Source organism: Sarcophilus harrisii, chromosome 2 (genome assembly GCF_902635505.1).
Source record: "Sarcophilus harrisii chromosome 2, mSarHar1.11, whole genome shotgun sequence".
Classification (NCBI taxonomy): domain Eukaryota; kingdom Metazoa; phylum Chordata; class Mammalia; order Dasyuromorphia; family Dasyuridae; genus Sarcophilus; species Sarcophilus harrisii.
Window position 1 is genome coordinate 96,176,193 of NC_045427.1, and position 25,481 is coordinate 96,201,673.

Consider the following 25,481-nt stretch of genomic DNA (forward strand, 5'->3'; position numbering starts at 1 on the left):
TAATGTAGCCTAAATTTGCATTAGCTTTTATGGCAGTGTCAACCACTAGTCACAATTCCAAGACTTGAATAGCAATTTTTTTTTTATTACAAGAGGTAGCAAAAGGCATGCATGATGGAGTCTCTGGGAAGCCCAACAATAAAGACAAAACCTTGGATATCTAAGAATTAGAGCAAAAAGAGGTCTCATGGGAAGAATGAAAAGTCCCCTCATTTGGGAGGGGAAAGGTAGCAGCAGGGGAGGGAAAGCAAGAGAGTAGAAAGGACACCAGCTCCTTCCCCCCCCCCCGCCCCCCCCCTCCTAGGGAGCATGTTCTGCTTATCTGAAAGGATCTCAGCTGCACACTTTATCACTCTGGGATAGACTGGCTAGAACCAGGTTTATAGCTGACTCAGTTTTAAGGGCACACAGAATTCTGTTAGGGTTGAATATTGTGTATTATGTCCGCTGGGGACTGGGAGGCTTCATCATTGACTTATTCTAAATCTCAGGTATATTTCTAGAAAGTATAGCAACTCAAGAAAAACGGGTTAAGTTGGTTTCAGGGCCACATTGTCAGCAGCAATAACACCATGAACCCATTTTGAGTTAGCAACCAGAGCCTCCAAGTTTTTATTTTACTTGAAAATTATTAAACTGATTCTCCCCCATTCTGTGCTTGTCTAGTTTATATTTTGAACCTATCTCTCAGATTCATATTTATCTCTTGATTTTTGAGATCATAGATTTAGAATTGGAAAAGGACATCGGATGTTATGTATTCCAAACCACCCACTCTAACTTTTTTTGTTTCGATGACAAGGATTGTTAAGGGGTCCCTTGAACTCATCCTTTTGAGTTGCCATATTTTCTAGAAACACTGGATCCATAGTGTGCAAGAGGTCCTGAATGTCGTCTCACTCCCAAGCTGACATAATGTATTGTTTACATCTTAATCTGGACTCCCTGGGTGTCCTTGGGAGTCAAGATAGGTACCAGTCAACATGTACTTAACCTGAGAAATTGGTTCTGCAGCTGAGATCCATGTTTATAAGCAGATCATCCTATCTTAATAGACTAGCAGTTCTCCCCTCCCCCCCCCCCAAAAAAAAGAATGCAGCTTTTGCCTTAGCCCTACTCCTTCTGTATGGGGAACAGTTTTGTCCTTTTCCTACCTTTACTGCACTTTCTTCCTAATGAATGTTATTTCCCTTTAGGTGGAGATTTCTGGTATCTTCTGCTTCTTTTGCCTTGTTGTCATAAATATGCAAACTTCTGTATGGATGGTGAACTTTTTGCGTTCCACATGCAAGTTCATTTCACTTGTAAGAAATCTGGTTTTCACATAAATTTTGTGAAGTTGTGATTCCCTGTTGACATGTCCTAGAAAAGTTAAGTCTTCTGCAAAGTCATACAACTAGTAAACAGCACAGCTGGGATTTATGCAGAGCCTCTGACTCCAAATTTAGGACTTATTCTACCATTTCTCTTAGCACATTATTCCAGCCCAAAGGATCTTTTAAAATTCCAGTTCTGCCATTCAGTATTTTAGTTATCCTCCTCTCATTGTATCAGTAGTAAATATTATTGTTTTTATTATTTTCCTATCAGTAGGAAGGAAACATTATTTCCCTTACAAATAGTAAAGAACATATACAAACATTAGTTGCTTCAGTAGAACAATTTGAATAAACTACAACTGTTACTATATTTTGTTTAATACATTTAAGAAGTTAAACTAATGTCTACATGTTTTTGTATATTTCTAGCCTTCTGCTGGTGTTTTCTATAAAGAAGATAATTATGTCATTATGACAACAGCAGATAAAGAAAAATATAAATGCATACTTCCCCTTGTAGCAAGTGGAGATGAGGTAAGTACTGATAACTGTATTGACAGTAATGCAACACATACATTAAAGTTCTTCTTTGGAAGAATTAATGCCCAGTTATAAATAGCAATCGAGGGACTAAACCTTAAAATAAAGTTTCCAAAATAGGATATAGTTTTAAATATGTGTTTGTTCTTTTTTTTTTTTTAATTAAAGATCACTAAAAAATCTGATGTAAATATTTCTTGCTTCTCTGCTTTTGCTTGTTTTCCCTTTCTTCCCCCCCTTCCCCCCAGAGCCAACACATGCAACTAAAATGTTCTTCTCCCTTCTCTTTCTATCTTTTAATACAGAAAACTTATAACCTTAATTCTTACAGGAAGAAGAAAAAGATTATAAAGGCCCTTCTCCAGGTGAATTATTGGAACCACTGTTTAAACAAAGCAGTTGTTCATACAGGGTATGTATTTTGTGTACATTTGACCTTTATTTTAGAATTTCAGTAGATCTATGATCTAATCAGTATGTGTTGGTACACATTTGTACCATAGGTTTGATGCTTGTCCCCATCTTCCCATAAATCCTTCATAGAGAATCTACTCAGTGTTCTAAAGGCATTCCTTTAGATTGCTTAACATTAGAACAAGACTCATCCATCTATTAGATATTGCTCTTACTATATATGACTAACTATATGATTCAAACTTAGTATGCTAAAACTCCCAAGTAAGGCCAAACTAGATTAAAATACAACTAGAAAATGGTTAATGAAATTTTGTTTTAAAATACAACATAGATAATATTAATTTGTGGTTTTCGAAGACAACATACAACTCTTTTTCTATTCTAATTTAACACTATTACTTTTGATCATTTCTTATGATCATATTATAGGATATAATAATATGCTGCTGCCTATTTACCCATCACATATTTCTCTGTTTAACTATTTTATATAGTTAGGAAATAATTAAGTTTTCAAAAATAGTTCTTTGTTTATTCCTACTTTAATATTTGTTGTACTGCACTGTTAGAAATCAGCTCTGATTCTAGATAACCAGAAATTTAATAAATTGCTTACTTACATGAGTTCAGTCAGTCAATAAACCTTTATTAATCAGTCATTTTGTATCAGTCACTAAGTGTTGGGGATACAAAAAGACAGTGTTCAAGGACTGCAATCTAATGGGGCAACAACATACAGACAAATATATTCAAAGCAAGCCACATATAGGTTTAATAGGAAAGTTTTTAAAAGGGAAAGCAATGTATCTAAGAGGGATTGGGTAAGGCTTCCTATAGAAGATGGGATTTTAGTTGGTACTTAAAGGAAGCCAGGGATTCTGAAACTTTCAGAAACACACTTAAGTGTATAATATCTAAAATCTAGAAATATTTTTATCTATTGCACTCAATGAATATCATGCAAAATTATAAATTGCTTATAGGTAAATTTCAGACTTAAAAAAAAGACTTTGATTTGTTTCTTGAGTATATTTTAGTTTATATCTTCAAACTAGGTTTACATATGCATATTATTTCACTTCTTAAAGTAGAGTATTCCCTAAGAAGTGCTTTGTAATATATTTTTAATTGCTAAAAAATTATTTCTAAACTAGGTGATAGTTTGATTCTTCTGGGATCTGTTACACAATGTGCAAGCTGATCTCTTTTTTCCCTCAAAACTTCAGTAACAATTCATGTTTTAAAAAAAAAAAAAATCTTACTTTAGAATTCAGTAGAGCTGTCATATTTTTCGGAAACAATCACTTACCTTTTATTTAAATTGTTGCCATCATAGCCATATTAGATCTCAGAACTCTATTAGAAAGCAGTAATGATCAAAACTATCTGGTACTAGCTAAGAACTGAGTGATAGATCAATGGAATAGATTAGGCACATAAGACACAGTAGTAAATAACCATAGTGCTCTAGTGTTTCGTAAACTCAAAGATTACAATTTCTGGAACAAGAACTCACTATTTAACAAAAAATTCCCGGGAAAACTAAAAGACAGTATGGCAAAAACTAAATACAAACATCTTAACACTGGATACCAAGATAAGGTCAAAATGGGCACATAATTTAGACATAAAGCATAATCAGAATGCCATTATACCACAAGCAAATTGGAAGCACAAGGAATACTTTATCTGTCAGATCTATGGAGAAGGGAAGAATTTAGGATAAAATAAGAAAGCATTATGGGATGGATGTAAAATGAGTGATTATGATTATATTTAATTTAAAAGTTTTTGTACAGACAAACCAGTGCATCCAAGATTAGAATGAAAGCAGAAAGCTGGGAAACAATTTTCACAGCAAATATTTCTGATAGAGACCTCATTTCTCAAACCCCAGGGAATCAGCAAAGATATTAATTGAGGAAATTAATAACTTCAGCAAAGTAACAGGGTATAAAATTAGTCTTCAAAAAACAAAACATAAGATGCAGTAATAGAAAAAGAAATCCCATTCCAAATAATATCTGGGGATCATCCTCCCAAAGCATACAAAAGATGTATTGATTCATTTACACAGCTCTTCTTAAAGAACAAAAGAATAATCTACATAGCTGGAGGAACATATAGTGTTAATGGCTAAGCCATACCAATATACCAAAATTGTTTTACACTTTTACTGTGAAAATAGTTCACAGAGATTGATAGCATACATAATAGAGAATAGCACTGAATACAACAAAAATCATTTGGAAAACAAAAGATTTTGAATACAAAGGGAAATGATGAAAAGAAGTAAAGATGAAGAAGAGAACAGCATTTTTAGATCTCTATGTGGAAAAATGAGTCAAATTTATAGGAATACAAGTCATTTCACAACTGAAATGGTCAAGGGATATAAATAGGGAGCTTTTGATGAAGATATCAAAATTATCTGTAGTCATATGAAAAAATGCTCTAAATCACATTTGGAATTCAAATCACAGTTGGAATCAACATTTGGGGAAAAAAATTTTAATGAATGTTGAAATTTGTCTTTCCATGTTATTGTAAGAAATAAAATACTATTAATACTGTTGCCAACTCATCAGCTATCCATCTGATAGATTCCTCAGTATCAATTGGAATTCAGAAGATTTCAGTTTAAATAAATTTAAAAATACGTTGGATTTTTTGTGTTTTTTGAAGATTGAATCTTATTGGACTTATGAAGTATGTCATGGAAAACACATTCGGCAGTATCATGAAGAAAAAGAAACTGGTCAGGTATGTTTTTCTTAAAGCATGATGAAACTATCACATTTTGGTAATGAAATTGGAATGTCAGTCTTTCATTTTGAATCTCTCAAAAGCAATTATTATCTTTTAACATATGTGCCAAAACCACCTTCTAAGCTATAAGTACTTTGAGTGTAGAAACAATACCATGCCTTTCTCCAAACTTTGTCTCAACTATTATCTATAGCAAGGCTTCTCAGAAATAAGTTAAAAGGAACCTATAATCTTCTAGTCCAACATATACCTGAAAAAGAATTTTTGCTACAATGTACCTAATGTACCAGCCTTTGTCTAAAGACCTCCACTGAGGAGAAACCACTGCTTCCTAAGTTAGCCCTAAATGTTAGGTTTTCCTGACATCATCTTAATATGTGTCTTAGCAACTTTAATCTGTTCATCCCAGTTCTTCCTTCTGGAACCAAACAAAAAAGCTAATTAACTCTTCTACATGACAGTATCCATTGATTTGAGAATAGGAGTAGAAATCAAATGGTAGGGATGTAGGATGACCCAGATTGAAGTTGAGCAGCGTGTAATATAGCCAAAATGGAATTTAAGGATGGAGGACAATCCTTGTTAATTCATTAGCTACAGAAATGTTTATTTTTTTTTATTTTGTTTTTAAATACAGAAAATAAATATTCAGGAATACTTCCTTGGGAACAGGATGAAAAAGAGCATATTAACTGAAGCAGGTTTGTCATTACATGATAATCTAATAATAAGATTTTAATTTATCTTAAAATATATGTTCTAATAGAAATTATTTCTAAGATTATCTTAGAAACTCTGAATTATGAAAGTGCTAAAATCCAAAATTATTATAAATTATTTCTTAAGTCATTTTCTTTTTTATTCTGTTTTGGTAAATACTGATTTTTTTTTCCTCCACTTATTTTTCTACATTTGGAAATTTACAGTTGTACACACGTGTTCAAATATTGTGAAGAAAATTTGTGAATTAATTTAGCCAAGTTCTTAATAACAGATATTTTATTCAGTGGGGAAGAAACCCAGAACATTTCAAAAGATCAATTTTCGTTTTAGTCTGAATAGGTGAAAACTATATTTTCCATCTGAAGACAGAAAGCTGTCTTATATGACAGTGTTTTTTAAAATACAAAATTTTTCAAGGAAGTAAAAAAGTTACTATATGTTAGCCAATAAAAGTAAAACTTATATATATATACTATATTAAAATTTTCTTTCAGAAATACTTAAATGGAAGCCTTCATTGAAGTTTGGAAGAATTCATTTATTTCAAATTTTGGGTTTCTAACTTAATTGAAAATTTTGTATCATTTATAAACTACATTATAAGTTGCTGCACTTACTTCATTCATTCTTACATTGCTCCATAGAAAAAGAAGAAAAAGAAAATGAAAACTCCAAAGAGAATTCAAAGGAGGCAAGTGAAAAATATTGTTTCATTCTTGCTACTCATTGATAGTGAGGCTACTAATTTAAGGATATGTTTTACACAATATTTCTCTTACCAAAATTTAGAAGAGGGCAATATCTTCTGCAACTATTACTGAAAACAATATAAACCATTGACTTATGTCTTCATATTTAATTTATTGCTAATTTTTTGTTGTTGTTGTTTTATGTTTTGTTTTGTGTGTTTGTTTGTTTTTTTTTGCTGAGGCAATTAGGGTTAAGTGACTTGCCCAGGGTCACACAGCTAGGAAGTGTTAAGTGTCTGAGACCAGATTTGAACTCAGGTCTTCCTGACTTCAGGGCTGGTACTCTATCCTTTGTACCACCTAGCTGCCCCTTTGTTGCTATTTTTAAAATAATCATATGGATCACTTTCCTCATGATAATTTTATAGGGAAGAGAGTTCAAATATCAAAATTAATCCCATTTTAAGGATAAGGAAATCTTATGGAAAGACATAGTCAACAGTAGTACAAAATGGGGTAAGCATGAATGGGCCAGAGTCTGTGAAATAATAGGTCTATAAGTATTAAATACTTTAAAATAAAGGGCAGGGGCATATTTGGGACTGGGGTAGGGAGCTTTGGTAGCAGAGTGGAGATGGCAACCCAGCCAAACTCCCAACATTTTCCTCCAAATAATTTACTGCCTCAATTCAAATTTTGGAGCAACAGAGCCAAAGGAAAGTTGAGGCAAGATGTTTTCCCGCATAAGACAACTTGGGAAGTTAGAAGAACTTTTGATACCACAGCAGGGTCTGGCTGAGAGCACACCGGCCTGAGTACCAGGTGTGGGTCTTGAAGATGATGGTGGCAATAGAAGCTTCAGGACTTCTCAGCCCAAAGACAATAAGGGGATTGGAAAATTCATCAGAAAGAGATTATATGGGACTCTTTACTGGCCCTGGGTACAAGCCCTGGCACTGCTTGGCAATGCTGTTTGCCAAAATAGCATTTTGGGTTATAGGTCCAAGGGAGAGAGGAGTTCTTGTGGATTGTTAGTTATAAGGGATTAAGGGACCTGGTTGGAGTTCAAAGGCTAAGAAAAGCTCTAGCACTTGTGGCTACAGAAGAACAGAAACCTCTCCTAGTTACAGACCTGGAAAACAGTAACTACAACTCCTTGGATGATACTACCTTATAGTCACCAAAAACTTGCATACCTCTAGAACTAGCACTGAAAATGGCAGAACACAGGCCTAAATATTGGGACAGTGGTTCCACACCCCACCATGAGCAGAATTCAATTAACATTAAAATCTGAAAAAAATGAGCAAAGAACTTTATCATAAAAATTACGACAGTGGGCGGGAAAGACCAACTCACAAGGTGACAATAGTGTAAAAACAACTACAAATAAAGCTTCAAAATGCTAATTGTACACAAGCTGAACACACAGTCCTGAAGTGTTAAAGAGATAAAACTGAGAGGAAAAATTGGGAAAAGAAATGAGTGATTCAAGAAAATTATGAAAAGAGAAATTACAGATTGGTGAGACCCTCCCTCCCCCCCCCCAAAAAAGAGAGAAAGAAAATAGCAACTTAAAAAACAAAATTAGTCAAATGGTAAAAGAAGCACAAAAGTTCATTGAAGAACAGACCTCCTTAAATGGCAGAATTGGCTAACTGGAAAAGAAGTACAAAAGTTCACTGAAAAAAAGAACTTTTTTAAAAGCAGAATTAGGCAAATAGAACAAGAGTTACAAAAATTCACTGAAGAAACTAATTACTTAAAAATTAGAATTGAGCAAGTGGAAACAAAGGATACCATAAGATATCAAGAAAGAATAAAACAAAGAAATAGAAGAAAATATGAAATGCCTCATAAGAAAAACAACTGACTTGGGAAATAAGGAAAGAAAATTTAAGAATTATTGGATTATATGAAAGTTATAATCAAAAAAAAAAAAAAAAAAAAAAACCTAGACATCATATTTCAAGAATTTCTCAAGGAAAACTGCTGTGATAGCTTGAATCCAGAGGGTAAAAGAGCAATTGAAAGATTCTGTGGATCACCTGAAACAGATTCCAAGGTGTGAAAACTTCCAAGAATATTATAACTAAATGTAAGAGCTCCCAGGTCAAGGAAAAAGTTTTGTAAATTGCTAGAAAGAAATAATTTAAATGTCATGGAGCTACAGTTAGGATAACACAAGATTTAGCAGTTTCCACAGTAAAAGAACAGAGGATTTGGAATATGATATTCCAAAAGACAAAGGAGCAAGAATTACAACCAAGAATTACCTACCCAGTAAAACTGAACAATATCTTTCAAGGGAAAAAAAAATGGATATGTAATGAAATAGAGAACTTTCAAACATTCCTGATGAAAAGATCAGAACTGAAAAGAAAATCTGACATTTAGACAAAAAGACATTAGAAAAATCTAAAAAAGTAAACATGAAAGAAAAATCACAAGAGACTTAATATGGCTAAACTTATATTCCTATGTGAAAAGATAATAAATATTACTCCTAAGAATGTTATCATTATTAGGACAATTAGGAAGAGTCTACATAGACAAAGAGAAGAGTGATTTAATTGTGTTTAATTGTTCTAAAAATTGGGGGGAGAGTTAGGTTCACTGGTAAATGGAAGAAGAGAGAAGAACTTATCCACAAAATAGAAGCAGATTGCAAAATTGATCAGGATCCAATAATACATTGAGACACATTTGAAACAGAAAAATAAACAATAAGGAGTTAAAGTTAAGGGGCTAGAATAGAATCTATTATGCTTCAGTTGAAGTTTTTTTAAAAAGCAGGGGTAGCAGTCATGAACTTCGACAAAACAAAAGCGATGATCAAGGAAACATTTTGCTAAAAGGATACCACAAACAGTAAAGGAATGTTTAAAAGTTTTGCAGCAAGTTTTTTCCACAAAGCCTTCATTTCTCACATATATTGAGAACTGAGTCAAATTTATAAAAGGAGCAATTCCCCAGTTGATAAATGGTCATTGAATGTGAAAAAGTAGTTATCAGTAAAGAAATCAGTCATTTATGTTATATTTTAAAAAAATCTAAATCATCACTAATTAGAGAAATTCAAATTAAAACAGTTATCATCTTACACTTACAAGAAATGACAAATCCTGGAGGGAACTTGGGAAAATATGTATACTAATGAATTGCTGATGGAGTTATAAACCGATCCAGTCATTCTGGAGAATTTGAAATTATGCCTGAAAGACTGTAAAAGTGCATACTCTTTGACCAGCAATACTGCTACTAAGTCTGTATCCCAAAGAGATCAAAGAAAAGGGAAAGGGACCTATCTGTACAAAATTATTTATAGCAGTTGTTTTTGTTTTTTGTTTTTTGTTTTGGTTTTTTTTTGTGGTGGCAAAGAATTATTCATTGAGGAGATCCACATCTATTGGGGAATGACTGAACAAGTTGTGGTATATGATTGTGATTGGATACCATTGTGCTTATAAGAAATGACAAGAGGAATGATCTTTAAAAACCTAGGAAGACCTATATGAACTAACACAGATGAAGTGAATACAAAACCAGATTAGCATACACAGTAACAGCAATAGTGTAACAATGATCAATTGTGAAAGACACCATGATCAATGAAAAGGTTCAAAACAGTGAAGAATCATGATGAAAAATGCTGTCCACTTCAGAGGAAAAAACCACTAACCTCTGTGTACCAGATTGGAACATAATTTGTTCATTTTCTTTATTATTGATTTTTTTTTCAACTTGATTAATATGAAATATATTTTGCATGATTTCACTTATATAATTGATATATTGTCTGCTGTTAAAGTGTGTTGGAAAGGAGCTAGAGAGGGAGCAAGAGAATTTGGAGCTCAATTTTTTTTTTAATGTTAAAAATAACACATTTTTCAAAAAATAAATATTTTTAATTTCAGTAGGCTTATATGATTCAAAGATATTCAATAACTTATTTAAAAAAAACACAGTAAGATTCACAGATGCACTTCTGTCTCAAGACCATTATTTATATTCCATAATACTTCTCTTAATATAAAAAGACACATGTGTATGTATGCTTATCCATTTATTTCATTCTGTGCAGTTCTACAGTTGAAATTGTAGAAAATGCCTGATAAGGACAATCCATCTACCTATGCAAATAAGAAACTGTTATGAAACTACTAATCTTAAAACATTACTTGGGACACTAAGGAATTAAATGACTTGATCATGGTCACATGGTCAGTTTGTTTCTGAGATAGGACCAGAACCTGAGATGTCCTTACTTCAAGACCAACCCTTTCTCCCCACCATACTATGGCTGCCTAAAAAAAAAGTTTACTTTATATATAATAAGCACTTTTAAAATACAGAAATTTTTCATGAAATATATAGACTATAAAAATGAAAACAGGAGTATAAATGAAATTGTGAGTTCTTCCCTAACATGAACAAGGACTTAGATTTAATATATACTTCATGTATGTTAAGCATTTTCTTTTTTTTTTTTTTTTTTAATTAACTGGGGAAAATAAAAATTTAAAGAATAATGTAAAAGAAAAAACTTTTTTTTTTTTTTTTGGTTGTACATGTGCATTCTTTTTTTGCATATTTCCTTATGAATCATGTTGGGAAAGAAATATCAAAACAAAAGAGAAAACCACAAGAGGGGGGAAAAAAACAAGAAAGGGGAGAGGTGAAATGAGCATAGTATGTGTTGATTAGCATTTTCTTATATTCTGTATATGTGCACATGTTCTAAGTTTTGGGTTAGGGCAGGGATTTGGAAAATAGTTAATCAAGCATACCATGTACCTTTAAAAACAGACTTATTTTGACATTATTAAACATTATAAGTAAAGTAATTATTCAACATTACAATTAAGGTAATTTCATTATTCCAGGTAAAACTTGCTTTGGCAGTATTCATATTTAGCTGTATAAGGATATATAAATTAAAAAATTAGCTAGAAGAGATCTTGAAAAATGTATTGTGAACTCTTAACACTATACAGCTATTTTAAGTTTATAAGAAATGTCTTTTGTGGTGGGTTTTTTCCTTTTGTTTTTAAGATTCCTACTAAAAATATTGAAGGTCAGATGACTCCCTACTATCCTGTGGGGATGGGAAATGGCACCCCTTGTAGTTTGAGACAAAACCTCCCGAGATCAAGTACTGTGATGTATATCTGTCATCCAGAGGCAAAACATGAAATTCTTTCAGTAGCTGAAGTTACTACTTGTGAATATGAAGTTGTCATATTGACACCTCTCCTGTGCAGTCATCCTAAATATAGGTAAGGTATTTAGCATTGCATCCATCAATCCCAAATATTTACTCTGCTCTTTGTACTTATTATGCACTTATTATGTAGCTTATTATGCCCTTGTACTTGTTTGAATAGATTCAGATCTTCCCCAGTGAATGACATATTTTGCCAATCACTCCCAGGATCACCCCTTAAGCCTCACAATCTGGTAAAGTTGGAGCAGCAACAAGAAGTAATGAAGATCCCTTTTAGAAAAACTAAAGAGGTATAAAAATGTCTGTTGGTGTTAACTTAATGCTATTTTATTCCATGCTTTGTAGTACTGTCTTAATATGACCATAATTTCTATGATTCATTCTCTTTGATGACCTAAACTCTGTGACTTCTAAAAAGATTTTTTATTTTTATTTTTCTTATTTCAACTCCCTTTTTTATTTCATTCTTTTTTTTTTTTTTTTTTTGTCTATAAGTTGAAACCTCAAAGTTTTTTAGCTTACATCTATTTTATTATTAGTGACTTGGAATTAGTGATTAGTGAATGGTCATGTGCACAGCAGAATATATGAGAGGATTCAAAATATATAACAATAAATTTCCATTTCAAGAAAGCATGTATATCTCATTTCCTATCCCTGCTATTTTAATTCTACACCTAACCTCTTCCTTCCCCCCCTCCCTATATATATATATATATATATATATATATATATATATATGTATAGTTCCTTCTTTAACCCAATCTTACTTATGTAAGTAGGATTTCAGAACTAACCAGCCTTCTTCCTCCATATCACTTCTTCTCTTGTATCTCATTCTTATAACATAATTACTGTTTTTACCTTTTACTACCCGGTTTTGCTTTTTGTAATCACATCATATTCAGCTCTACCCCAGTCTTTCTTTTGGACTTCCCAATTACTAATGACAGTCTTGAAAGATATGGTTTACATTTCCAAATGTAAAACATAGTTTGTCTTTATTGAATACCTTGAAATCAGTCTTTGATGATGGCTCTTATATGTTAAATTTTCTGTTGAGTTCAGGTTTGTTTGCATATTCCATTCATTTCTACCTTTCATCTACTACTACAGAGCTTTAAAAGGTATTTTGAATTTTATAAACATCCTATTTAGTTCAATTCCATTTTTAGCTTCTGATAGAAGCCATACTTTTCCTATGCTTTCTGATCTTAACATTAAATGGACTTTATAACAAATCATTAAAATATCATTTACACACACCAAAATAACTTGAAAGAAAATGTGCTTATTCTTTCTTTATCTAGTAACCAACAGTGTCACTATGGAAGGAGGGAAAAAATATTAGATAACATAGAGTCTTTGAAACGTAATATTAAGCATTTCCATTTCAAATGAAATCCTAACCTATTTTCTTGGTAATGTTCTTAGTACTGCAGCCAGTGTGCTATAGTAGAAAGAGTACTAGATTTAGATTGAAAAAGTCATATAGTTGAATTCCAGCTTTGCTACTTCTACCTTAGTGACCTTGGGACCTATCCCCCCCTGGAATTTAATTTCTTTATATGTAAATTAGGAGGTTAAATTAGATATTGTCTAGTTCCATGTATATCCTATATAGTAATTATTATTATTATTACTGATACTAGTAGGTGACTTGGACTAAGATTGCTGAATAAAATCCAGTATTCTTGTGTTTTTCAAGGAAGTAGCAGCATTGATACTGTAAACTTTGCATTTCAGTAAATTAAGTTTGCAAGGAAATGTTTTGAAAGTATTTTTTCTAGCATTTATAACATTTCACAAATCCTCAGTTTGAATATTTGTTGACTAGTGTTCTAGGTTTCATGAATAGTTAAAACTGACTTGATTATTGACATTTTTTATAAATATAGTTTATACATGGCTTTATCTCCCAAGTTTTAATAGGTAAAGTTCATTTTCACCTTCATGCTTTAAATCTACATAATTAAAATTTAGATTCCCTCACTCTCCCTCCCACTATCAATTTTTCTTAACCTATTTTTCCCTTCAGCAAAAAATATGTTTTATGTTTGCCTCTTGAGTTTTTTTTTTATATGCTACTTGGCGATATACATCGTATTTATTTAGTAATAACAAAATGGTTTTGATATTTAGGTTTATTAAAGTGAAAACATTATTACAGAAATACAAGTTTAAAACTCTTATTTTCCTTGAAAATTAAAATTTGTCTTTTGTACAAAAGGAGCAATATTGATCCTTGTTCATGTTCTAGAAAACATTGAAAGATTCTAAACAAATCATTGACATGATCAAATCTGTACATAAGGAAAATTGATGTGGTATGTGAAGAGCAAATGAAGAGAAGTGAAAGTTGAGTACAGAAGACCAATTGGAAAGCAGTTATTATCTAAATAGATGGTAATGACAGAGTTACAAGATTGATAGTAAAAATAAAAATTCAGTTTTAAATACTATGTGCCAAGCATTGTACTAAATATTGCAGATACAAATAAGAAAAAGATTGTCTCTTCCCTCAAGGAGCTTATAATCTTTTGGGGGAAGACAGCACACAAAAGGAAGCTGAAAAGCTGGGGAGGTGGAAGGGAGTACCTTAAACTAAGACTTAATATTCTGAGTTCAAACCAAACAGAGCTGCAAATGGAAAGTAGAGAATAGATTCTAAAAATATTATTTAAACCAAATCACTGTAATGATTTGATTTCTACTTTTTTAAAAATACTCTTGAATCTTCATGTCATTGTTTTTCTTTGCCTCTATCTCTTATTCCTAAATTATTTTTCAGAGATGCAGTTATTGAGAAAATTAAAAAAATAATTAGCCAATAAGATCATGAGATCTTAGACTTAGAATTTGATGGGACTTTTAACAGCTAGCTAAATTTTCATTTTACAAATGAGGCTGCCAAAACCCAGAAGGTTGAGTTATTTGGCTAAGGTCACAAAAGCAATACATGGCAGAGACAGGAAATGAATCCAAGTATTATAATTAAATTCTTTTCCCACTGTACCATGATGTTTCTCTAAGAGTATTTGTATAAGCTTGTGTGTGTGTGTGTGTGTGTGTGTGCACATGTGCATGTGCATACAAATATAAAGAAAATAGTACTAAAAGGCATTAGATTTTAAATCAAAGCAGTGACCAATCTTGACTGTAGGACTGGTTGTAACATTTTCTTTCTTCCAGAAAGAAAAGGGTGAACTTCTGTTATGGAGGTGGGAGGGTCATGGGTGTTTCACATTTCACATATTTTTTAACTTTTTAATATATCAGTCAGTTTTGCCCACTTTTTTTTTCTTCTTTAAAAAATACTGTTTGTCATAGGGATGGCTCTTTGAGAGGAGAATAAGAAGGAATAAAAGGGTACTTTGGTGATATTTTTTAAAATGACCAAAAAAATTTTAAAAAGAATGATGTGTAGCTAGCATCCACCTTCATTTTGGTTGAACATTTATATATCCTGCTCATATCTTGAATGTTTCAATCTAGGCACTGCTTAAACAATTTCAGTAAAACATGGATCCATACCATGGGTATTGCCTGCTGGCTTGGTGTGCCCATCTCATGGTGCTGATTACAAAGATCTCTTATAAATAAATCCAATAAAACTTGAACCAATTACTCTGAGGAGAGTAAAGGGGGAAGGTGGTAGGTTGCTGGTCTAGAAATAGGCAATGTATTATTAGATATGACCCTTGTGTAAATTGATTTTTGTTTACCTACACTTCTTTGTGCTGAGAGCATTCTTTGAGAGGCCATGGTATTTGGGGAGTGACAGTTCTTTTGGGGGTTAAGGGGAGCATAAGGCATCAATGTAATATTTTAAAAGTGTATGTTGAGAACCTTTAAAGATTCATGTGCTTAATTTTAGGAAGAAGTGCATTCAACTAAAGAAGACAAATTAACCCCCGTTCCAAAACCAGTTGCTCTGGGCACTCATCAACTTCTCACTGTTGGAACAACACACATCTCCAAACTGACTGATGACCAACTTATAAAGGAATTTCTTAGGGGCTCTTACTGTTTTCATGGGGTGAGGAATAACTAAACTCTTAAATTAATTATTTAATTTTTCTAAGAACTTGCTAACTATACATTGACAGGATTAAAAATTGAAATATTTGCTTGTCTTTAGGAAACTTACAATTTTCTGAGAAACTTCCAACCAGAATTTTTCTATTAAAATTGGCTAATAATCACAATGTAACCTAAAGGTGTTATACTTTGTCAATTCGTGTGTTAACTCTCATCTTAAGCAAAAATCAATTACTTTGAAAAATTGCATATGGACCAGAACAACTTTCATGATTGACAAATCAGTTTATTTTTTGTCTTAATTTAAATTGCGAAATTTATTTGAATTCTGATTTTTGAGTTAGGGAATCAGGACTAAGTAAACATAACTATTGCCCTGCTGGGTGACCTTTTTTTTTTTTTTTTTTTTTTTTTTTTTGAACCCTGGCATAAAGCCCAAAACTCCATGTCACCCACCACCCCCCTTACCCTACAGGTGTGCCCAGTGGAGGGGGGGAAGGAACTGAAAAAAGCTCAGACTAACAGCTATGCTTAAGTGCAGTAAATTTTATTAGACTCTGATATTGTCTCTGGTTTTGAATTTATAAAAGATATTAAAGAAAGTACACTAAGGTGGAAAATTTTAATTTTTTAAAACTTATTTTCCCTAAAATTTATTGCCTAAATTAATTTGTACTTAATGATTAAAATAGCAGCTGCATTATGCATTCCTGCTAACACAGTGATTTAAAAATGAGAAGAAAACAAGGAAAATGTATTCTGGTTTAATATTGTCGATATTTCCATCATGAACTATATTCTTGTCTGTGCTCACATCCTTTATTATCATATTTCCATAATGGAAAAACATTTTGTTGAACATCTCTTCTACAGTGTAAGTAGAATTGATTTCATTCTATTTCTCACCTATACTGAGAGAACCTTAAAATTGTTATTAACTTGTTTTTTTACTATCTCTTAGGGTGTAGGTTGGTGGAAATACGAATTTTGCTATGGCAAACATGTGCATCAATACCATGAGGTATGGAATAGTATTTATATTATTATACCACAGATAAAGAGTTTTTGTTTGTTTATTATTTTTATGAAACAATTGATATCATTGAAAAAAGCTGATTAGATCATCTATAAAGTCTGAAAAATGAAGGTCTGGCTTTTAATTTTGAGCCAGTCACTTTAAAGTTTGTTCTTAGCATCATTTATCACTGTAAGCATATAAAATTGATTTTATATGTGGAAATGAAGATTTTATGTTTACCTGGTATCTAAGATCTTCCATTGGGCATTGAATTATAATAGATAAAGGGATGGAGTTGGAACCAAGAGGACTTGGCTTCAAATTTTGCTTCTGATTGGATACATGACAAGGGCAAGTCACTCTCTCTAAGCCCCAGTTTGCTTAATAACAAAATAAGAGTGATAATACCCATCTTACATATAAGGGCAGGTAAGTGGGACTGTGGATAGAGCACCAAGCCTGGAGGCAGAAAGACCTGCATCAGACTTACAAAAAAGCAGCCTCAGATACTTACTGGCTGTGTAACTTTGGCAAGCCACTTAATCTCTTTTTGCTTTAGTTTTCTCATCTTTAAAATGTGGATAATAATAGCATCTACTTTTCAGGATTATGTTATTATGTTATGTTAGGATCAAATGAGATAATAATTGTAGGCACTTAGTACAGGACCTTGCATATAGTAAGCATTGTATAAATGTTAGCTATTATAGCTTTAACTGTTGTTATGAGGCCCAAAAGATGTAAATTTGTAAACACTCTTTGCAAACAGATGAAATAGGAAGCTGAAATGTAAGCATAGTTAATAAATCTGGGTAAATCAAGCTATTTACTCTGAAAATAGAGCCATCATATTCATTAAAGTTATGATACCAATAATTACTATAGTTGGACTATAGTTATATTTGTAAACCATTAAAATTGCTATTGTTTTATATATATTATCTCATTTGAAAAAAAGTGAAAAGTTTTTAAATTAATCATTATTCCCTTCTATTGTATTTTATATTTTGTTAAGCACCCACTGTGCCAAGTATATTAAGTATTGAGGATACAATGACCAAAAAAAAAAAAATACTTTGCTCAAAAAGCTTTTATTATATTACATCAGGGAATACAAAATAGAAAAATAGATTGATTGATAGAATATTTATTAAGTGCTTATGATGTGCAAGAACAGAGAGTAGACTAACTTGCCAGAACCATAGAGATAAATGGATAATGAGGATAAAAAAATAGATCGGGGCTGGATTGTGAAGGGATTTAAAAGTTAAACAGAAGTATTTGTATTTTTATCATATAGTCAGTAAGTAACCATTGGAATTTGAGAGAAGGAACTAGGGGTATGTATTCATGGAAAATAAATTTTGCATTCAAAGTGGCAGTTTTTTATGTTTCAATTTTTGGGGGGGGCTTTTGTAGTATTACTAAGATAAAAAAAATTTTTAATTAATCTGGGAAAATGTGGATAAGGGAAGAAAATACTTCTCTAATGATAAAAAAAAAACAATTTTATGTGGAATTGATGAGGTTTAGATTTAGGGAACCAAAGTGAGATTAGGGTTTCTGATGGTCAGAGTTAAAATGATAAGGTCTAGTGGCAGGTTTGGAGTTCAGGGAACCAAATGAAGAGGTTTGGCTCTGCTGCAACCCCAAGGATAGGGAGTTTTGAGGCCTCCCTTCTGGCGGCCCAGAGGTTCTCTGTAAAAGAATTTACAGACTGAAAACCTAAATTGATACGATATTATGGACATTGGAAGTAAGGTTAGAAATCCTGACAGAGAGGCGGGGAAAGTCTGGTTAGGGAATATAGGTGAGGTTAAAGAGAGGGTGGCACTGGAAAGAATATTCCAGTGGACAGAGGCTCCTTGGCATCCCAAGCATGGAGCTGGCATGTTTGGAACCTCTGCAAAGAGAGGGTTTTAGTTTGGTTCTTTTATCTTGAATGTCTTAGTGGGGGCTGGGACAGTTCAAGTTGGCTACAGCTGGGGGTTGCTCTTGATGGGGCTGAGTACAGCTTGAGTTGAATTGAATGGAAGATCTACATTTGAATAGAGTTGGAATTCTCTAGCTCTAGACTCAATCAGCCCCACCTAGGTAAATCACTTTATCTGATTCCCTGGGGCAGTCTCTCACTGAGGCAGGGTTGAAGAAGATTTTCTCCTTCAAAATTTTTTTTCCCAGTTTAGGCAAGGTGTCTTAAAATTTTTAGGAAGAACCATTCCCCCATCCCATATGAAGGGGAGTGGGTGAACAAGGGATTATATGGTTAAGGTAGGAATGAAAGGAAAAAGGAAGAAAAGAAAAATCATAGGCTCATTGAGGCATCTTTTAAAAAAAAAAAAAAAGACAGAACAAAAGCCAGAAAGAAACATAGACAAACTTGGAAGGCTACAGAGTAAATTTATTATATATTTTCTAAGAAAAGCAAGCTGTACATAATGAAGATCTGCAGTTTCATGTACAGTCCTCTTTTTAATATTAAGTTCAGAATAATTTTTTGTTTGGAAGGGGAGATAGAGGCCACCTACTCCTTATCCCTTAACTTTAGAGAGGACCATATGTGTGGAAAGGTGAAGAACTTACAGATTAAGCACATATTGATCAGAGACTGTTAACTAAAGTAGCTCAGGCCTATAGGCCCCAGTCATGTAATTTTAGATGAGACCTGGACTGCGTTCCATTGTCCAAAGAAGGAATTAAATGGCCGAAGCTCTGTATCACCTTTTTCACTGCATTCCACTGATCAAATTGGTTGGGAGATAAAGGTTTATGTAACCAATCACAACCTATAGAGGGTGGGATTTGGGGAATTCTTTGTCTGAAATGTATAAAAGTTGTAAGCATCTTCAAGTGAATGACTCTCCTGTGAGTCTCTTTGCTGTCCTTTCGGGCCCACAGGCCAGGACAGTCCACTTCTCGAGATTCTAATAAATTCTTTCTGTACATCATTTGGAGTGACTCCTGAGTAGTCAGTTTGGGTAGGTGCAATTGCCCCAAACACATATTTGAACCATCCCAAACAAATAAAACATTGACCTACTATTTTTTATTGAGTTATTTGTCAGATTAGCAAGTGTGTGCTGATTAAAGCACTAAAATAATATAAAGTTGTATTTAATGCAGTATTGAGCATTTAAGTGACAAAGTGATATCAACAATAATAGCAAAGTTCAGAGAATGAGATATAAAAGTAGATTGGATCAATTAGGGATGGTATTATAGAAGATATGGGATGACAGCTAAAAAGTCAAGGATAGATAGAATTTAAATAAAAAGACTGACAAAGGGCATTCAGAGTAAGGCAGATGATATGAGTAAAGTGTTGACGTTACAAATGAATATGATATGTTTAGTGAATGATATGGAAACTAGTTTGGCTGGTATCTGAAGGAATAGTTATAGATAAAATTGGAAAAGTTGGCTGATATCAGGTTATGAAGGACCTTGAATTTTAGGCTGAGGAATTTGGACTTTGTTCTTTAGCTATTGGAAGGCTATTGAAGATGTTTAACTAGAAAAGCAACATGATAAAACCAAGTACCTTAAGAATATTAGATTGGCAATGTAAATATTTTTGTTCCCAAACAATTATAAGTAGCCAAAAAGCGAATTAGACTGCCTCAGGAATTAATGGACAACCCCCTCATTTGCGATTGTCATTGTTGAATGACCATGTTAGGTATATAGTGGAGGGCTTTTTATTTAGGTCTGGATTGTACTATTGGCTACTATTAGTGTGTGTGTGTGTGTGTGTGTGTGTGTGTGTGTGTGTGTGTGTGTGTATCTCAAAAGTTTGAGACATTCATTACAGCTGGATTTATTACAAAAGAAATAAACATGAATGTAGAATTTCTATACAGATGCAAGGGGTTCATAGTCCAAACAGAAGCTTGCTTATTTATGAAATTGCAACAAAGGGAGAAGAAATATCATCAGTCTCTTCTTAAATGGAAGTGACATGAGAAGAGGAAAAGAGCAATAGGAGTGGGGAAAAGATTAATCTATTCCCAAAAGGGAAGAAAAAGGCTATGGCAAAAGTCATATTCTTTCCCTTGGGAACTATTAGACTATGGAGATAGAATGCCCTGCTTATCTACAAAGGTCCCAGCTGCATAAAGTTTCTTAGTCTGGTTCATACTGAACCTTTCTAACTGATTTGACTCCCAAGGACTTAAGGGAAGTTCCACGAGGGGTGCAAATAACAGGGTTTGTCAACTTGGGGCAGACTTTGTCTTTGACACGTTCAGGGCCTCCTGCATACTCCAGGACCAATGTTTCTGGAAAAAATAGCAACTTAAGAAGACAAGTTCAGGGAACCCCTTTACATCACTCAGGTCCCTTCCAACTCCAAAATTCTATGATTGTATCTACAGGAGGATTTGAAGGGAGAGGGGCCACTTAGGAGATAATTACTGTTCTCAATCAGTTGTACTTATACTGAGCTCTTTACATTAATCTATCATTGGACTCTGAAAACTGTACTTTAAAGTAGATAGTTCCAGTAGGTAAAGTGATTTCTCTGAAGCTACACATTTAGTGAATTTAGTGAATTGTCCTAAGTGCTTCTCCCCCACTTCGTTACAACTTCTTACATGTCAATAAAATTGGAGAGAGAGAGGCAGATATTAAAGATGATATTTCAAAGTAAGTGACAATACTAGTAGATATCGAAGAAGATAGTATCCAAGGAGCCAGAGAATTGTTTGTAGTCTGGATGACTAGCAGACTGGTAGTACCGTTAGTGAAAAAATAATTTGAAAGGGATATCTAATTCAGAATGAAGATGGTAAATTTTGGATGTATTAAGTTTTAGGAATGGCTCTCTGCATGGATTTATTCAATAGATAGTTGTAGATATAGGACTAATGATCAAAGCCAGTAAGAAAAAAAGGATATAACTTACCAATATAAATGTGATATTTCAACTGTAAAACCCATCATAAGCATTTTTCCATATTCTAGGATAAGGAAAGTGGAAAAACATCTGTGATTGTGGGAACATGGAACAAAGAAGAGCACATTGAATGGGCAAAGAAGAACACTGCTAGAGCCTTTCTTCTCCGAGACGACGGTACACAAATAGTTAGGTAAATTCCACAGAAGAAAAAAGGAAAATCAGAGGTTGATGTTGAAAGTAGGAATGTTTTCATTTACAACCTCAAGATTTCTAATTTCTCACTTAGGATGTTATGTTATATTAGACTCTCCAAGACATGGACTAATATGTGGCTGCTGTGGTGTCTCCTAACTATACTCCTTTGGACTGGGTCTAGAGGACCTCTCTGCTTAATACCAGTGTTATAGTGAGGGTCCCATACATTTGGTACCTTTTCCTCTTTAAAAGGGATGTCCTATACCTTAACTGATCTCCCTTCATCATCAAATTTCATAACTTGTTCTTCCTGCTGGTCTCCAGCTACAATATGGCGGACATCGGATTTTTTTGACTGCATTTTCTTTTTTTACCTCTTAGGCTCTGGGAGTTGATTAGATTGAAAGTCTCTGGTTTCTGAAGGTGCTAGATTTTCTAGCTTGTTAGAAATCTGGCTTTTTAGTCATAAGTACAATAGGCATAAGCCTTTTTGGTTTTCTTTTTCATATGGATGTGTGATTTGAATTGTAAGTTGTTGTCTAACTTGAGCTGGCAAGTAAACTTAATAAAGTTTTAAAAGGATATTACATAAATTAACAAAAATAGGATATGAGATTTTAACAAACCTTTTTTTGTGAATTAAACAACAGTAGCAAGAATAACAATTAAAATTTATATTAGTTATTTTGTGTTATGCTAAGTTTTTTCAACTTCTATCTTCTTTGATCCTCACAACAACCCTGGTAAATCAGTGCTATTATTATCCACATTTTGCAGATGAGGAAACTGAAGCAAATAGGGTTAAGGACTTGTCCAGGGTAACACAGTAAGTGTCTGAGGCTGGATTTGAATTCAGGTCTTTCTGACTCCAGCCCAGCCCTTGATCCCCTATATCACTTAGCTGCCTAGACAAGTTAAATGACTTGTCCAGGGTCACAGGTAGTTATTTGGAGAGACAGAATTAGAACATGGGGCTATTGGTTGTTCAGCTTTTCAAACTCAGCATTTTACCTCATAATGCTTTGAAAATAAATGAACTTTTCATTAGTAAGTCATTTATTTTTTTTAAAAAGTCATATTTATTTAAAATACAATACAGAAACACTGGTGACCCTTCCAGTAAGATTAGGTATAAAGCAAGAAAGTCCATTATCACCATTTAGTTACTTGATATATTGTTAGTCCTAGAATTACTAGGTCTGCCAATAGCATAAGAAAAAAACTAAGAGAACAGAAAAGAAAAAAAATAGGATTTTTACAGAAATAATGGTTTACTTAGAGAACCCTAGAGATTTAACCACCCCCAGAATGAAACAGTAACTTCTGTAAAGTAACAGAATATAAAGTAAACCCACAAGTGTCATTAGCCTTTTTGTATATTTAGGTGGCATAGCAGGACACTATACTTGGAGTCAAGAAGACTGGAAATCAATCTTCATACATTTTCTAAAAGTACATGCAACATACTCAGGGAATTGTTAGTGCACAGCTGGGTGTAATGTTCTCCTCTAAAGTGTGATGTTCTCTGGGAGCAGGTTTCATTTCAGTTCAGTGTAATCACCCCAAATGTAGCCAGGTATTAAAAGTCAAAATCCTTTATTGTCTCTTTCCAAGTCTTGTCTCCTTCCCTGGGCCCAGTTAGCTTTCTTAGAGACCTCTCTCCTTGGTTCCAAGAGCTTCTGCTGCTAGTCCTTTGCCTCTTCCAGCTTCTGCCTCTAGCTCCCCTCCTTTCGCCCACCCCCTCCCCTAGATGGTAAGCAATCCAATATATGTTATACATGTTAAAATAGATGTTAAATCCAATATGTATATATTTATATATAATTCTCTTGTTGCACAAGACATATCAGATCAAAAAGCAAAGAAAATGAGTAAGAAAACAAAATGCAAGCGAACAACATTAAAAAGAGTGAGAATGTTATGTTGTGATCCACACTCAGTTCCTCAATCCTCTCTCTGGGTGTAGATGGCTCTCTTCATCACAAGATCATTGGAATTGGGCTCAATCATTTCATTATTGAAAAGAGTCGCATTCATCAGAATTGATCATCGTATAATATTGATGTTGCCATGTACAGTGATCTGGTTCTGTATAGCAGTTATTTTTGGTATAGAAAAGTACTGAAAACCAAGGAAATGCCCATCAATTGGAGAATAGCTGGACAAGTTATGATATATAAATATATAAGGAATGTCATTGTGCCCTAAGAAATGATAAAAGGGATAAATTCAGAAAAATCTGGTCTAAGGGTAATTTTTTCTTTTAAAGTTCACTTTATAAGCTAGTCTTTTTCTTTTAAAATATACTTTGTAAGCTAAATGTTATACTAATTCAAGTGTCCTCCTTTCCTTCACTTTAACAATACTTGTTTTCTTCTCTGTTGGTAGGATGGTATCACATTTTTATGGGAATGGAGATATTTGTGATTTAACTGACAAACCAAGACACGTCACTGTAAAACTAAAGTAAGTCTAACATTTGAGTCATCCTTAACATATATATTTTCCCCACTGAGGCAATTGGGATTATGTGACTTGACCAGGGTCACACAGCTAAGAAGTATTAAGTGAGTCCAGATTTGAACTCAGTTCCTCCTGACTTCAGGGCTGGTGCTCTATCCACTACACCACTTAGCTGCCCCCCCCTCCCATATATATATATATATATATTTGTTTGTTTTTTTAATAGCTTTTTATTTACAAGTTATATGCATGGGTAATTTTACAGCATTGACAATTGCCAAACCTTTTGTTCCAATTTTTCCCCTCCTTCCCCCTACCCACTCCCCCAGGTGCCAGGTTGACCAATACATGTTACATATGTTAAAGTATAAATTAAATACAATATAAGTGTACATGTCCATACAGTTATTTTGCTGTACAAAAAGAGTCGGAATTTGAAAGAGTGTACAATTAGCCTGTGAAGGAAATCAAAAATGCAGGTGAACAAAAATAGAGGGTTTGGGAATTCTATGTAGTGGTTCATAGTCATCTCTCCGAATTCTTTCACTGGGTGTAGCTGGTTCAGTTCATTACTGCTCTATTGGAACTGATTTGGTTCATCTCATTGTGAAAGATGGCAATGTCCATCAGAATTGATCATCATATAGTATTGTTATTGAAATATATAATGATCTCCTGGTCCTGCTCATTTCACTCAGCATCAGTTCATGTAAGTCTCTCCAGGCCTCTCTGAAATCATCCTGCTGGTCATTTCTTACCGAACAATAATATTCCATAATATTCATATACCACAATTTATTCAGCCATTCTCCAACTGATGGGCATCCACTCAGTTTCCAGTTTCTGGCCACTACAAAGAGGCCTGACACAAACATTCATGCACGTACAGGTCCCTTTCCCTTCTTTAAAATCTTTTTGGGATATAAGCCCAGTAGTAACACTGCTGGATCAAAGGATATGCACAGTTTGATAACTTTTTGAGCGTAGTTCCAAATCGCCCTCCAAAATGGCTGGATATATTCACAATTCCACCAACAATGTATCAGTGTCCCAGTTTTCCCACATACCCTCCAACTTTCCACATTATCATATCCCTGTCATTCTAGCCAATCTGACAGGTGTGTAGTGGTATCTCAGAGTTGTCTTAATTTGCATTTCTCTGATTAATAATGACATGGAGCAT

The 25,481-nt window shown here is 33.5% G+C and overlaps 1 protein-coding gene across 3 annotated transcripts in view; it reads left to right on the forward strand.

Moving 5' to 3' along the window:
* The window catches only part of ERLEC1 (endoplasmic reticulum lectin 1), a 37,331-nt gene that overhangs the window by 6,015 nt on the left and 5,835 nt on the right, over positions 1-25,481 (forward strand). Inside the window, exons 2-13 of one of the 3 annotated variants that reach the window (XM_031950466.1) lie at positions 1,197-1,304; positions 1,749-1,853; positions 2,191-2,271; positions 4,962-5,039; positions 5,683-5,746; positions 6,413-6,459; positions 11,513-11,736; positions 11,845-11,974; positions 15,562-15,723; positions 16,687-16,746; positions 21,706-21,830; positions 24,224-24,301. In XM_031950466.1, coding sequence (XP_031806326.1) covers positions 1,197-1,304; positions 1,749-1,853; positions 2,191-2,271; positions 4,962-5,039; positions 5,683-5,746; positions 6,413-6,459; positions 11,513-11,736; positions 11,845-11,974; positions 15,562-15,723; positions 16,687-16,746; positions 21,706-21,830; positions 24,224-24,301 — 1,262 coding nt within the window. The remainder of the gene's footprint in view (positions 1-1,196; positions 1,305-1,748; positions 1,854-2,190; positions 2,272-4,961; positions 5,040-5,682; positions 5,747-6,412; positions 6,460-11,512; positions 11,737-11,844; positions 11,975-15,561; positions 15,724-16,686; positions 16,747-21,705; positions 21,831-24,223; positions 24,302-25,481) is intronic. The other 2 variants (XR_004231702.1, XM_023494966.2) reach the window with 2 other exon arrangements.